At 42.7% G+C, this 15,072-nt stretch overlaps 1 protein-coding gene across 6 annotated transcripts in view; it reads right to left on the reverse strand.

The window, feature by feature from the left end:
- The window catches only part of TTLL4 (tubulin tyrosine ligase like 4), a 60,759-nt gene that overhangs the window by 3,036 nt on the left and 42,651 nt on the right, over window positions 1-15,072 (reverse strand). For 2 of the 6 annotated variants that reach the window (XM_004469547.5, XM_058300111.2), the window contains exons 3-18: window positions 14,927-15,033; window positions 14,543-14,606; window positions 8,208-8,332; window positions 7,674-7,784; window positions 7,237-7,313; window positions 6,381-6,572; window positions 6,198-6,280; window positions 5,824-5,952; window positions 5,110-5,232; window positions 4,717-4,815; window positions 4,068-4,202; window positions 3,480-3,617; window positions 2,308-2,410; window positions 746-956; window positions 538-608; window positions 76-161 (exon numbers count right to left, since the gene is read on the reverse strand). In XM_004469547.5, the coding sequence (XP_004469604.1) occupies window positions 76-161; window positions 538-608; window positions 746-956; window positions 2,308-2,410; window positions 3,480-3,617; window positions 4,068-4,202; window positions 4,717-4,815; window positions 5,110-5,232; window positions 5,824-5,952; window positions 6,198-6,280; window positions 6,381-6,572; window positions 7,237-7,313; window positions 7,674-7,784; window positions 8,208-8,332; window positions 14,543-14,606; window positions 14,927-15,033 (1,854 nt within the window). Of the gene's footprint in view, window positions 1-75; window positions 162-537; window positions 609-745; window positions 957-2,307; window positions 2,411-3,479; window positions 3,618-4,067; window positions 4,266-4,716; window positions 4,816-5,109; window positions 5,233-5,823; window positions 5,953-6,197; window positions 6,281-6,380; window positions 6,573-7,236; window positions 7,314-7,673; window positions 7,785-8,207; window positions 8,333-14,542; window positions 14,607-14,926; window positions 15,052-15,072 lie in introns of all 6 variants that reach the window. The other 4 variants (XM_012529462.4, XM_058300109.2, XM_012529459.4 and 1 more) reach the window with 3 other exon arrangements.

Raw genomic sequence — 15,072 nt, forward strand, 5'->3', positions numbered from 1 at the left:
AATCTGGGTAGAGAGAAGGAAGACAGCTACCCAAACTCATACCCAATACCCTTCTCTTGCCCAGACAGCACTCACCCCATCTTGCCAACCTCCAATTTGCAGAAGGTATTGAGCATCTCATCACCCTTTGCGATAGTCAGATGTGACGTTGGAAGAGACCACTAAAAGCAAAGGAAGCAATGAGGCTAAAAGGAACAGGGGAGGTCAGACAGGAGTGTCTGGGGTCTTGGGACATTCTTTCCAGCTCTGACTCTGAGTGATCATGGGACTCTCCCTTCTCTAGGCTTCAGACATGGGTTCCAAAAGAAAAAGTCTTGGTTCTTTCCTGAACCAGACTAGAAGTTGATGCCTGCAAAGCACTTTTTGATCCTTGAACGAAAGGCACCCAGGGAATCCTGGAGACAATTATTCCAAACACATTGAGGCAGGGCCTAAGGGAGAAATGAGAGGGTGCACCTACACCCACCCATGCTACTCTCTTAAGGCAGAGGGAAGGGACTGGGACGAAGCTATCCCCCCTCCACTGGCATCACTTACCACTGGAGCAGAATCAGAGACGACTCCTGCATGGAACCCTTTATAGCACCAACTCCGAAGCAGATCTACTCCTAAAGATTAGCAGGGGTTGGGACTTAAGAGGGTAGAATCAACTGGCTAATTTACCTTGCAAGAGAAGTCCATTTCCTGGTCTACTAGGATTCAGTCTTACTGACACGGCTTCCTGAGGGCAGGGAGGGCACATTACCTTTGAGCTTGTTGCCATGGTACTTCTGTTCCCACTGAGTGGTGAGTATGTTGAAATATCGTGGCTGCTCAAAAAAGCGGAGATAGCGAGAGGAAACTCGAGAAGGAAAAATCCGTTCAAATTGACCACGGCGAGAAAACTCATCCTCCATCTCAACCAGAACCTGAACGTCATCTGGTGTCAGGACATCCAGCACAGATGCATAGAAGTCCTATGGCGGAAGGAACAGGGAGGAAGAATGTGAGCCAGAGGCAGAGAATCAAGAAGCTGGAGGAGAGGGAGTACAGCCTGGGGTCCTCGAGTTCCAGGACACTCACAGGACCACCAAGGCGGCCTGGCATAATCCCGGACCTCATCTGTTTCTAAGTCTTCTAAACTTAGCTGGAGAAACAGGACACTTAGCTGGGAGCAGGGAGGCACTACTGGGGAAAAGAGGTCAAGTGGTTTGTTGGATGGAGTCAAGAGCAGAATCCAACAACTCAAATTTGGGTACTGGCCTTGTGTTCTACCACTCTTCCATTTGGCTTCCAGGTCTGCTCTGAAGGACTCACTCCTCTCCAGGGCCTCACTGTACCTCTCAAGGAAAGAAACCCAAAGAGCAAAGGTCTAAGCTCTGACAACAAGGGTGGGTCAGCACAGAGTTTTGCTAACAGGAGTGGTTCTTGAAAAGTAGGATAAAAGGCCATTAACTCCCTCCCAGAAGATGTATACATCAACAAATCTCTAAACATCAAGAGGATCACAGACCTGGGTTAAGAAACCCTGCTCTAATCCAGAATAATCAAATGCATAGAGACAAAAAGTAGATAAGCGGTTACCAGGGGCTGAGGGCAGGGTGGGGGGAAGGGATTAGGTGTTAATGTGTAAGTACAGAGTTTCTGTCTGAGGTGACAAAAATGTTGTGGTAATGGATGGTGGGAAAGATAGCACAACACTGTAATTAATAGCACTGAAGAATACACTTTAAAAATAGTTAAAATGAAAATTTTGGCATTTTTACATATGTTGAGAGAAAGAAGGAGGGAGGGAAGAAAGGAAGGGAAATTCTACTCTGGAAAAAGGAGAAACTAGTTGCCTCAGGGTCCCAAATGTTTGACTTTAAGAGCTTTTTGGGGAAGCAGTTGTGGCTCAACTGATAGAGCATCTGTCTACCATATGGAGGGTCCAGGATTAGATACCCAGGGCCTCCTGACCTGTGTGGTGAGCTGGCCCATGTGCAGTAATGCTGCGTGCAAGGAGTGCCGTGCCACACAGGGGTGTCCCCCGTGTAGGGATGTCCCACACATAAGGAGTGCACCCACAAGGAGAGCCACCCCACACAAAAAGTACAGCCCGCCCAGGAGTGGCGCCACACACATGGAGAGCTGACACAGCAAGATGATGCAACAAAAAAACCGACACAGTTTCCCAGTGCCACATGACAAGAATGCAAGCGGACACAGAAGAACACATGGTGAATGCACACAGAGCAGACAATGAGGGAAAGGGGAGAGAAATAATAAATCTTTAAAAAAAAAAAAAAGAGCTTTCTGCTGGCAATGGATGGAAGGCAAATCTCCTACCTGATCGGGAATTTTCTGGGTCAGATAATAGGCTTTCTTCATCTTCTGGGCAGTGAAGTGCTCTGGAGCCATTCGACATCTATCCCTGGGAGAGCTGGTCAGGCTACAGCAGGGGTGGAAAGGAAACAAAGTGTAAGATCAACCACTTCACATCCTGGAGAGAAGGGGCAATCCATAAGGCACCCTCTTCAAGAGAAGACAAAAAAAGCATGGGCAGATGTTTATTACCTGAATAAATCAGACTAAAAAGCATTCCACCCAAGTAGCCTGTCAGAGAATTAAGTATCACGGAAGAATTGAAAGAGTACAAAGCAACCGAATTTAAAAAAAAAAGAGGACCCCAGAATAAGCCAAATCACTGTGTACTTCGGTTTAGTCTGATTTAGTGCATACTTACTAAATAAATACCCAGCTCTGCCCTACTGGTCAACTCTATTGCTTTCTAACTGAATGACCTTGGATGGGTTCCTTAAACCCAGTTATCTTCAGTCTCCTCATCTATAAACTGAGGATACTAATACCAAACACATGGGGTTGTTGTGAGGGTAACAGGTTTTTCCTTACATGTGGCAGGTAGCAAATAATTATTACTTATCTCCTCTGAAAGTGTTTCTTGGGGCTTTGTTTTGTTTCTAGGGTATCTGGAAGAAAGAGAGCCCACCTTGAGCTAGCTTCATGAAGATGCTGCCTGGAACTAGGCTTTAGTGGGTGGCTAAGGGACATCTTGGGAAGAAGAAACCCCAGGGAAAGAGGAGAGTGCACTATGGAGAAGAAGAAAAGGTAAAGACTAGCCTAGCTGTCCCTTAAGTATTCTTCCATCCTTGAGGTTCTCTGAGTGATCCAGTCTGTCAGAAGTACAGGGGGAAATAGCAAAGGGAGATACAGCTGGGAAAGGGAGGCTGGGGCCTCAAGTGTCTCGATAAGGGATTTAGTGTTGATTCTTCAGCCCTGCAGAGACTGCTGAGCAGGGGAGCACTATAACCAGTCTTTAGGGGCATAAGGTGGCCATGATGTACGGGTGGATCATAGAAGCATACGGAGAAGCAAGCAAGACTAAGCAAGAGGATATCATCAAACGGTCCCAGTGAGAGCACCCAGAAAGCACCTCTTCCCAGGCTCACAAGTAGGATAGTCATTCTGCCAGCAAACCTCAAGGAAGCAGGGAGGCTGACCTGGTGGTGGAGCTGCTGGAGCTGCTGGAGCTGGAAATGGTATCTTCTGCATTGGGCAGAACAAAACCAGCCAGGTTCAGAAGGTCACGGATCATCTGGCCTTTGATGCTGATGTCCAGTGGAGAATTGGAATGAAGGCTTCAGGGAAAGGATGCACAGAATAATCAAAGGAACACTCCAAAACTATTTCCAGTCAGATTTCCGGTCAGTGTTAGCCCCACTTACTCCCTGTTCCTGAGGATGAAAGAGGCTCAAATATCTAAACTCAGGAGCACCATGATAGGAATCTCCTTGCCCCCAAAATAGTGAATTATCTCACTCAGGGTGGTAACTTTCCATGACCTTGGTTTGCCAGGGAAAAGCAAACAACAGGATCAAGTGTAAAAAGAGTTAACTTTTAACAACCTTTCTCCATTCCCAAAAAACCTTGAGACAATAGGAAAGAATGGAGAGAATAAGCAAACCATAAAGGGAAAACAAAAATTCTAGTGAAGGAAAGGTTTTCCCAAAGTGAGCAGATTAGAGTGGGAATGGAACCATGAAAACACAGGGAGGGTTCTACTTGAGTGCTCTGAGACTACTACCCACCTTGGGGAAATGTTGACTTCCAGAACCCAGGGCTTGAGGTTCTCATCCAGCATGACATCAAAACCAAAAAGCTCATGGCAGCTGTAGGGGCGCCGTACATACATCTTGAGCAGGTTAGTCACATAGGGTTCTGATCTGGTCATGAGCAGAAGGAAATATTCAGTCCAGCCCCTCCCAGAGGGTTCTCCCAGAGCTGCTCTGCCAAGGGAGAAGGTTCAGAGATGGGAGGTAAGAAGTAACCCAGGAAAACAAGTTCTCAAGAGATGCCCCTAAGCAGATATGGCTCAAGTAGTTGAGCATCTACTTCCCGTGTAGGAGGTCCCAGGCCTGAACAATCAATCAAATGAAAAAACCAACTCAGGGGAGCTGGCGTAGCTCAGTGGTTGAGTGCTGGCTTCCCACATACAAGGTCCTGGGTTCAATCCCCAATCCTGATACCTCAGAAAAAGAGATGCCCTATTCTGGAGCCAGAGCCTGGGGATGAAATTCAGTGGAAGAACAGAATTTAATTTTATCCACTCTTTCCTATGTCCTGTCCTGAGAAATGGAACTCCAGCATGGTCAAAGTCTGGAGCAAAGCGAGGTGGAGGCCAATGAGAAAAGAGGCAGTTCAGTGGCAGGCCCCACACCCAGGGTGACAGTGACTCACGAGATAATAGTTTTGACAACAACATCCTTTATCTTCTCCCAGATGGCATCACTATTGACTCCCTTCTGGCTCAGATACTTCCACAAAGCCTTCAGTGCCCTGCAGGAAGAGGAGAAGAGAATGCCTGGGATTACAGTCTAGGAATAGATGTTAAAGAAAAGACAAAGAAAAAGGAACAAGAAGCCTATAGGTATCCCTTCTTATCTCTGCTTTTGACATTTTAAGATAAAGATGAACTTGGAAACAAGCAGGCCAATTCTGAATCTACAAGTGTTTATGTTATCTTTGGGTTTTATTTTAATTCCAATCACCATCCCACTGAACCTCTCCAAGCCCCAGATCCCTGTACTCCTCTAGGTCTTCCCTTGAGTGGAACTACACTTTCCCCAGTACCATTTGTGGCCCTGGCAGGCTGTTTCATCTGCATTGGCCTGGTAATCAGCATTCTTTTTGTTGACACTGTAGTTGGTCAGGTGCATGAATTTATTGCCAAGGCTCTTCGTGGAAGGGGAATACCTGGGTGAGAGAAGAAGGGCAGAGGCAAGCTGGTGAGACAGAAATGGAGAACGGTCCAAACATTTTCACAAATAATCCTGAGGAAGTAAAGGACAAGTGCACAAATCTTTTCTGATCCACATGGGCCTGAGAAGAATGTCTATTAGCAAGGTTTTAAACACCACAGATAAACCCACCTCCTTTACCCTACTTCAGTCGTGCAGGAAGACCACAGATTCAGACCACAGATTCAGTGAAGTAGAAAACCTCCTTATTTCCCATTTCCCACCTTCCCCTTTGCTAATAAAAACTGCCAAATGGGAAGTTAATGCTTAACAGGGACAGAATTTCATTTTGAATGATGGAAAAGTTACAGTAATTGATGATAATGATGGTAGCACAATACTGTGAATGTAATTAACACCACTGAATTATATATTTGAATGTGATTAAAGGGAGATTTTAGGCTTTACATATGTTACTAAGATAAAAATTAAACAAAACAAAACCATCATAACACTTGTTATGTTTTGTTTGGTATCCTTTATCTCTCCTCTCTGAAGAAAATAAACCCCCAAAGCCATCAGGTAACACACCACTACTATCACATACTTGCAACTAGCAAAGCGGACAAGTCCATCTGAAAAGAGGTAAATCCGTAGAGGATCGTAGGAAGTGACATAAACATAGATCCGCAGATCAAACTTGCTGCCGCTGATGAGGTAGGGTTTGTGCAGATACCTATGAAAGGGAAGGGTCAGCATCAGGGAAATTTCAGATGAGAGAGAGTCCAGAGGGTAACAGGACATACAATTCTGCATACTAAAAGTCAGCTAAGACTCCATGAGATAAGGACCTTCAATAGCTGGCTAAGGAAGGTCTTTGGCTGGAAGACAAAGGGCAGAATGACATTGTCAGAAGAGAACCTCTAGGCCAAAGGAGATGGGAAAAAGGGGAGAGGAATCTGTAGCTGAAGACAGGCTCACCTCTGCACCAGGAGGGGCCTTCGCTTGGGGAGCTGACTCCACTTGTGAATGACCTGGATGCCAATGCCTCGAGCTGATGCTGGCTAGAAGTTAAATGGAGAGGAGATGAAATTTGTTCCTGGACCAATGCTTTCCTGGTCCCACTCCCAGACCATGGTCTATGACCCACTGTGATCTACTCACTGGCTTCACAATCCACTTCTGGCGGCTACTGCTCTCCCAAGCTTTGCGCAGGAGCTTGGCATCTTGGGGCAGGATAAAGGACTGAGGGAAGAAACTGAACTCCTTCTTGCCGAAGCGGCTCTGCATGCGGGAAAGGTTCCGCCACAGCCGGTCCTTCCGTCCAATCTGGAATGAGCCTGGGAAGTGGTTCAGCTACAGAAGGGAGAACAGGGAGAGTGGCCAAGGTAAGACCATGAGGAAGATGACAAGATCCACTACACTGTTCCAACTTCCTTAGCAACATTCCAAGGTTTTGTTTCCATCTTTAAGTATTCAGCTGCTGAGCACTAACCAGAATATGATTAAAACACAAAACAAAAAACATAGTGTTCTCTGGGAGTTAACAGTTCACGACATATAACAGGGATTAAGGCAGACATGATATTCAACTTAGGTACAAAGAAAGAGCTATTAAATCTTTTTCCATGACAGCCTATGGGAGGACAGGAAAGCACCAGGCCTTTAGTAAGTCTGGGGGCTAAGGAGTCATTCTTCCTAACATGAGATTAGAAGTCCTCTTTCCAGTATTAGCTTGGAGAAACGGAGATGATGTGTAGTGGTTATGAGGAAAGCATAAGAAACTGAAATGAAATGATGCGTCTCAAGACATATTAGAGGGAGAAATATCTTTTGAGGACGGGATTGCAGGCTCAACAGGAGTTGTGTGTGGTGTCCTGGGGTCTCATACTACATCCTCGTTCTGTACCTTCTCCACTCCCCTATGAATCTACCTGACTTTTCCATGGTCATCCTCTTCTTTCCTCCCCATACCACACCCCCTAGTCCAAAGGAACAGTTCCCGAAAAATGTCCCCTACCTTCTGATGCTCCCGAATGGATCGGAAACTAGGAGACTTCATGTGGTGACCCCAGCAACCCAGCCAGTCATCATTTCCTGCAGAAGGTACATCAGGGAGTCAATCTTGTGGCAGCTTAGCTCCTAAACAGAAAGAGGCCCAGAAGCTCCCAAAATACCACTGGACCTGGATACAGCTCTCAGACCTGGTTTTCTAAGAGTTGCCAGAGCTACTCTGCCAAGGACAGAACAGTGGCCCTTTTGTCTCCCAATCTTGAATGACAAGCCCAGGCCCACAGAGTTCAGTTCTTCAGAGCTATGTCATCCCTGTGAGGTTGGAAATTCCAGGACAGGGTCCACAGCTGCCCCCACACAGCAGGAGATCTAGGACTCTTGTCCTGTCCAAAGCCCATCTTTTGGGAATAAAGAAGACAGGCTCACAGTAAGGCAGTGACTCACTCTTGCTGGTCTTGAAGTGGGACCGTCCAATGGTCTGCTTGACAATGTTGGGGGTCACTGTGCTCATCTTCCACCGGAGCAGCTTCCTCTGCTCCCAGGGTAGTTTCTCCACTGGGGAAAAGGGTAGGGGTGGGGACAGGGAGAGGCAGGGGAGCCATGGTGAGAAGAGGAAAAAGATGGCACCATTGCCCATCCTTCCCTGGGCAAGTCACTAGGTATAGCTCCAGATCAGGGTTTCTAAGGAATATATTTGGGAGAAGAAAGGGGGCTGCACAGGAATGAGAAGCAAAGAAAGGAGGGGAGGTTGAAAGGGGAAAAAATAAGGATAGAAGACATGAGCTAAACGTGAACTATGAAGTCTGAGAAGAGTAAACTGAAAGACAGATAAGAAAAAGGTCCCCATACTGGACCTACAGATCAGGTGGGAACCTGGGCACAGAGTGTGATAACAACCCATAATAGACCTCCTCCCAGCTTAGCTACCATCCTTCTCCCTGGGGACCCTTCTGGGCTTAGACACTTGGCCAGGTTTACCTCTCTCATCCCGAGTGCCAAAATAGATGGTAGGGGGCACATTGGGAAAGAGACTGTAGATGAGAGCTGGTCGGACAACTTTCTCATGATTGGAAAGGGGTTTGGTCAGAATCTCCATACAGCTCCTAAGATGAAAAACAAATATGTGGTAGAGAAAGAGTAGGTAATAGCCCTCAAGTGTTGCTTATATTATGTATAATTGTAAGTGGGGGAGGGGAGTGCTTTCATTTAAATTATGGTTCTAAAAAGATAAGTGCTCAATAATTATTTTGCAAATATTAAATTGTAATGTGCTAGGGAAAACCAATTATAGCTACCCTATAAAATGCTACCTAAAGATAAAGTTTTCCAAAGTTCATTCTGTAATATGGCTCCAAATTTTCCTGTGACAAGTCAGTCTGAGGAAGTCCCTAAAAAGAGTGGTTCTGAGAGGGGGTAATGAATTTGGATGCATATTAGTAAGGGACTTGCTACACTAAAACAAAGAGAATAAATGAGGAAAGAAAAAAGAATGATATGGATAATTTAAAGACAGGAAAAGCAGAAAAGATCTAAAAAGAGATAGAGATTTTTAAAAAGAAAAAAGCAACAAACAAGAAATAATGACTCATTTTAACTAACTCATTTTATATTTACATTTCTCTAAAGATACTATGGTAGTTAATGTCCTTCTCCATTTTGGAAATAATTTCTGACACCAGATATTTAAATAACAGTGTGGAAACTCAGATCTAGCTCTTACAGAAACAGATGTGGCTGAGAATCTGGGGCCATGGGCTTTGAGGATCTCTACTGTTGCTCTGAAAATGGCTCTGTCAAGGCTGTCTCAAGGAGTCTCAAAATAGCAAGCACCTCAACTATCTGTCAGGTACCAACTGACAGATGCAGATCATTTCTTTAAATAGCATTGAGAAGAGTAATTACTCTCTATACTGAGCTGGTATGATCCACAAATGCTATTATAAGATTAATTTTTAGCATATAAAAAACTTTTTTAAAAAGGTATTATTTTCAGCACAATAGAAATAGACACTATATAAAATAAGAATTTTAAAACAATAGATTTTTCATGAATTTTATTGGGTCAAGTTAAATATTCTCAATTAAATAATTCCAATTAATTCAACTCTAGTCCTCATTTCTAAAAAAAATTTAACTTCACAGACTTTTAAGATTACTGAAAATCAAAAATGAATTAAAATTTAAAAACAAAGACAGATGGGAATGTAAAATGATACAGGCTCTCGGTGGGTGGAGATCCACAAAATAACCAAAAGAATACTGAATTCTTATCTTGTTGAGTCCTGCTATAATCCCTAATAGAACAGCAAGAATCCCCTAGTATATGGTCAGTGCCTAGTGAAGGAAGACAGGCCTTTGACATTGATAATTATACTTATGAACCTTTTCTGGTGAAATTGAAACTTAGCCTAGTATTATATATTGCCTAAGAGTTACCTCCTGAAAGCCTCCTTGTTGCTCAAATGTGGCTTCTCTCTAAGCCGAACTCAGCATACAAATGCACTACCTTCCCCACGGCATGGGGCATGACTTCTGCGGATGAGCCTCGCTGGCACCAATGGATTATTACTAAGCACCAACTAGTGATGCATCTGGAAAAAAGACCTTGACCAAAGGGGGAAATACTATATAAAATTAGTTGTTATGGCTAAGCAATTTCAAAGGTGTCAGGAGATCATTCCAGAGGTTACACTTATGCACATCTAAGCGAGATCTCAGTGAGTGCCACAATAAACTGTTCCTCAAACAGCGTGGCTCCTGAGGGCTCTAGAGGCATCTAGACACTAAAAGCAGGGCAGACAAGCTCAGGAATTCAGCACCCTGTCAGAGAGCCTTACTCTGGAATTTATGCTCCCCAGTGTAACAGACTCTTCTGCCCCTTTTATTTGATCCTATAATTAGCACTTCACTTGTTAAATATATGTCCCAGAGACTTAAATCTTTGGTCTGTTCCTATGCCAGGTGAACCCTGAATCTCAACAGAGTTGCAACACCTACTTTCCAGTTCACTGGACTCACCCAGGACAACTGAAAAGGAGATGATGATGGATAACACCCATCCCAAGAAAAAGAGAATGTCTGCAACTGCAAGCAAGATAATTCCATCCATCTGTCCCATGGAATCTAAGCCCCCTTCCAATTAGAAACAAGAGTGGACATCACCATCCCAAAATCCGCAAGACTGGAGAATGAACAATGGGCTAAAGTAGACTTATTATTTTAGTGATGAAGAAGTTTTATCACTGATATAAAGGCAGTAGTCAACACAGGTTCTGAGGAGTGGGAGAGGGAAGAATACATGTAACAAGGGGGCGTTTCTGGGACATTGGAATTGTCCTGCAAGACACTGCAATGACAGATACAGGCCATTATACATTTTTTCATAACCTAGAAAATTGTGTGGGCAGAGTGCAAACTACAATGCAAACTACAGCCCACGGTTAGTAGCAATGCTTCAATATGTGTGCATCAATTTTAACAAATGTACCAGACTAATGAAAATGTTAATGTAGGAAAGTGGGGGGGGGGGACATGTGGGAATCCCCTATATTTTTTATGTAACATTTATGTAATCTAAAGCTTCTTTAAAAATAAATAAAAATAAGTTAAAAAAATAAAATGGTACAGCTACTCGAGAAATAAGTCGTGACAGTTTCTTAGAAAACTAAACATGTAACTACCTTATGGCCCAGCAACTGCAATCCTAGGTAGTCTTATTTTCAAACAAAAACCTGAACATGAATGTTTATAGCAACTTTATTCTTAAGCTACAAACTGGAAACAACCCAAATGTCCTTTATAGATGAACAGTTAAACAAATTGGCACATCTATGCTATGGAAAACTATTCAGCAGTAAAAAAAAAAGAACTATTGGTATACACAACAACCTGGATGACTCTCCAGAGAATTAGATGAATGAAAAAGAAGTCAATCTCAAAAGATTACATACTGGTATTATTCCACTTGTATAACATTTCTAAAATGTAAAAATTGTAGAAATGGAGAACCAATTAGTGGTTGCCAGGGGTTAAGGAAGGGATGGGGGTTGGAGGGATGGAGGTATAGCCCTCAGAGCAACAGAAGGGATTCTTGCAGTGATGGAAATGCTCATATCTTAACTTTCTCAATATCAACATCCTGTTGTACTATATTGTACCACAGTTTTGCAAGATGTTACCATTGGGGAAAACCGGGTAAAGGGTACAAGAAATGTCTTTGTATTATTTTTTATAACTGTATGTGACTCTACAATTATCTCAAAATCAAAGGTTTAATTTAAAAAATAAAAAAGACAGGAAACCCTTTTTAGCTAGCCTCTTGAAGAGTATTGGACTTATTCTCAAAAGACCTGGGTTCCAGGTCTGGATGCTCCATAAGCTGGGCAAGTCATGCTGCCAACTATGACCTTGGAATAGTTACTATATCTCTAGTCTTCAATTTCTACATCTGAAAAAGGACCTAGACTTGATAACCTCCATTTCTAAAATTACATGACTCTCAGAAAAAGAATACAGCAGCAGGAAATGCAATGAGCCATTAATAGTTATTACTGGGTAAAGGAAGAGAGATAATGATCTTCTTTGTGTTCTTCTGAAGTTAGCAACTTTTCTATAATATGTAAATCTTTAATTGAAAAAAAAAAGATTTTTGGTAATCCAAAAATATTTCTGATTTTAGTCATTCTTAAAATGCAAAGTGGTTTGGAATTAATCAATCTCCATTTGCTTGAAAACCATGTTTTAAGCCTTGTATAGATTAGAAGGTCTGCACAATTCATAGGAGTTAATTAATGGACAAATAATTAAACAATACCTATTGTGTATTCTGTTATCTTATATCAGGGAAGCTAGATAAAGGGCTGTGTGGCTGTCCTGAAAGAGGACTGAAAACAAACACAGATAATTTTTTTTAAAAGTGTGGAAATGGGGATTCCAAGTCATTACCTATTAAATATCTTTCTCTCATGGAGAGTAGAGGTACTCGATCTGAATCAGTATCCAATATACAGGGAAGCAGACTTGGCCTAATGGATAGGGCATCTGCCTACCACATGGAGGTCCGTGGTTCAAATCCCAGGCCTCCTTGACCCGTGTGGAGTTGGCCCATGCATAGTACTGATGCGCGCAAGGAGTGCCATGCCACGCAGGGGTGTCCCCCGCATAGGGGAGCCCCACATGCAAGGAGTGCATCCTGTAAGGAGAGCCACCCACAGCAAAAGAAAGTGCAGCCTGCCCAAGAATGGTGCCACACAAACGGAGAACTGACACAACAAGATGATGCAACAAAAAGAAACACAGATTCCCAGTGCCGCTGATAAGGATAGAAGCAGTCACAGAAGAACACACAGCAAATGGACACAGAGAGCAGACAACAAGGGGGAGGGGAAGGGGAGAGAAATAAATAAAAAATAAATCTTAAAAAAAAAAAAATCCAATATAGAAACAGAAGTAGCTTTGCTTTTCTGAGAATAGGGTGGATTAGGCTTAAAGTGACAATTTATGCACAAGATTCAGGATACCTGTGACAGGATTTCTATCCACATTCACAGTCCCAATTCTCTCTCCCACTTTCCAATCAGCTCTGCCTCCACCTTGCTAGTTCTGGGCTCTAAAATTGGCATGCCTACTGCAACCTTTATATTCATAGAGAAGCAGCTTGCCTTATTCCAAGGTATGGAAAACCCCTTTTCCTACTAGTTTTATCTAAGGCAGAGTTGACACAAAGAAAATGAACCAGAGTTTGGGTACCCCATATATTGGGCAAGCCTTGCCAAATATGTCTAGATTTTAATTAAAAATTGGAATTACTATTTTGTACTAAAATAAAAAACAATTATTTTCTATACTTGTATTTTATGTTTCTTACATAAAAAGTGATTTTTAAAAAGAAAAAATTTTTCATATTTGGTACTTTTTTCTTTTTTATTCTTTTGTGTATAGTCAATATTTAATTAAAGTTTAATTAATTAATTAATTAAGACAGCGTCTCAAATTGAGGTAGGGTTGGAAGTGGTGAGGGGAACTATGATGGTTAGGCTAATTTGTCCACTTGGCCAGGTATCTGTGTCCAGTTGTTTGGTCAACAAGCACTGGACTAACTGCAATACAAGGGCATTTATGGACTTTAGTCACCACTGACTTTACTACAGTGGTAAATCATAGATAACTGATTACAATTACATCAATCAGGGAGATTGCCATCAGCAGTGAGTGATGCTTTTATCCAATCAGTTAAATGCCTTAAAAGGGGAAGTGATTCCAGCATTGAGTGAGAATTTCCCAGCTTATCTTTGGACAGCCAAAATGTCCCAGAACTCGTCAAGAACCTTTTCTGGACTTTCATCAGAGCCTCTGGTTGTAGCCTGCCTACAGAACCTGGACTTATGCATGCCCACGGCCACGTGAGAGACTCTTATAAAATCGCATACTATTGACAGATATCTCCTCGATACTGTTTCCCTAGAGAACCCTTACTAATACAGGAACAAAGGAAGATTATGTTGACGAATGTTAACTTTTTACATAAAAAGGTGATTTTAAATTATCCGTTAGGAAGTTCTAAAAAATCCTTAGCACAATGACATGCCTTCATTTAGAGTAATTCCTTCAGAATCCTACATTCCTTCCTTTCTTTCCCACTCCCCATCTCAGCGATCCAGCATCCTACAACTATCTGTTTTACAAAATAAGTGAATAATAAGGGAAAGTCTTTTTTGGTTCCCTAGTTAGAGATGAACATCACTTAGACTCCTCCAAAAACAGTCATTAAAATAATCTGGGTTGAAGGTAGAGAATTTTCAATTCAATTTCTTATTACTAAGGTTAATGTCAGTGTTATTTTCCAAAATAAAACTAAGCTTGGAAGAGAGCAAAAGAGCATTTTAAAAAGCTTAGATTAGTGGTACAGCTATCTCAGAACTGTTTCTGATAGTGGAACACATTTTACAGTGCAAAGTGGCAATTACCCTTGAGTGGGTGGCTTAAGATCTAAGAATTTAACTCAAATATTACTATGGTTTTTCACATTAATTGGCTAATTTTCTAAACACTTCTTGAAAGTATTTGCTTTTTATATCAACGATTTACTAGGGCCTGAAGACCAAACTGCACCAAAGAAATATGGTACTGATGAGATGTGCTTCTGTTCCTTTCCATTGTTCCAAGTTCAAAAACTAAAACTCCAAACCTAAAAGTGTTGAAAAGTAATTTAGGGTTCTCAGGGTCATTAATGACCTGGTGCCTAAGCTTTTTATATAATCTTGAAGAGCTAGAAAATGAGCATCTATCAAATGATCTACATAGCCAATACTCACCGAGAGATCATTGCTACCGACTCACTGGGGGAGACAGCACCAAATGACGAGCACTCTGAGTCTCCTGCAGGGAGAGGAAGAGCACAGAAGTTCCAACTGGGAGAAGCCCGCCAAACCTAGGCAGCTCTTCCTCGGACACACTGTGCTTAGCCCTTCTTGCACCCTGCTGCCTTGTAATGCCTTCCTTGAGCGGCAGGAAGACGGCAAAACTGGTGGAACAGGAGGACTAGAGACCAAAGCCCCTGAGAAGTCGCTGCCCACTTTAGACCACCAAGGCAAATGATTAATGTGATGATGTGAGCCAAGGACCTGGTATACCGTCAGCCCCCTTCCCGTCTTCATGAAACCAGATCCCAGTCAGAGGTAAAAGGGTCCCCTACTCACCCTCCTCCTCTTCATTCTCATTATGGCTACAGCAGTCTTCCAAACCATCGACTAGCTCTTCTTCTTCTTCAGTCTCAACCTGGTCAAGCTGGAGGTCAGCAGCTGAACTGTAAGAATGAATCAGTCTCCCATAAGAGACGTCACAG

This window comes from Dasypus novemcinctus, chromosome 7 (genome assembly GCF_030445035.2).
Source record: "Dasypus novemcinctus isolate mDasNov1 chromosome 7, mDasNov1.1.hap2, whole genome shotgun sequence".
NCBI classification, from domain to species: domain Eukaryota; kingdom Metazoa; phylum Chordata; class Mammalia; order Cingulata; family Dasypodidae; genus Dasypus; species Dasypus novemcinctus.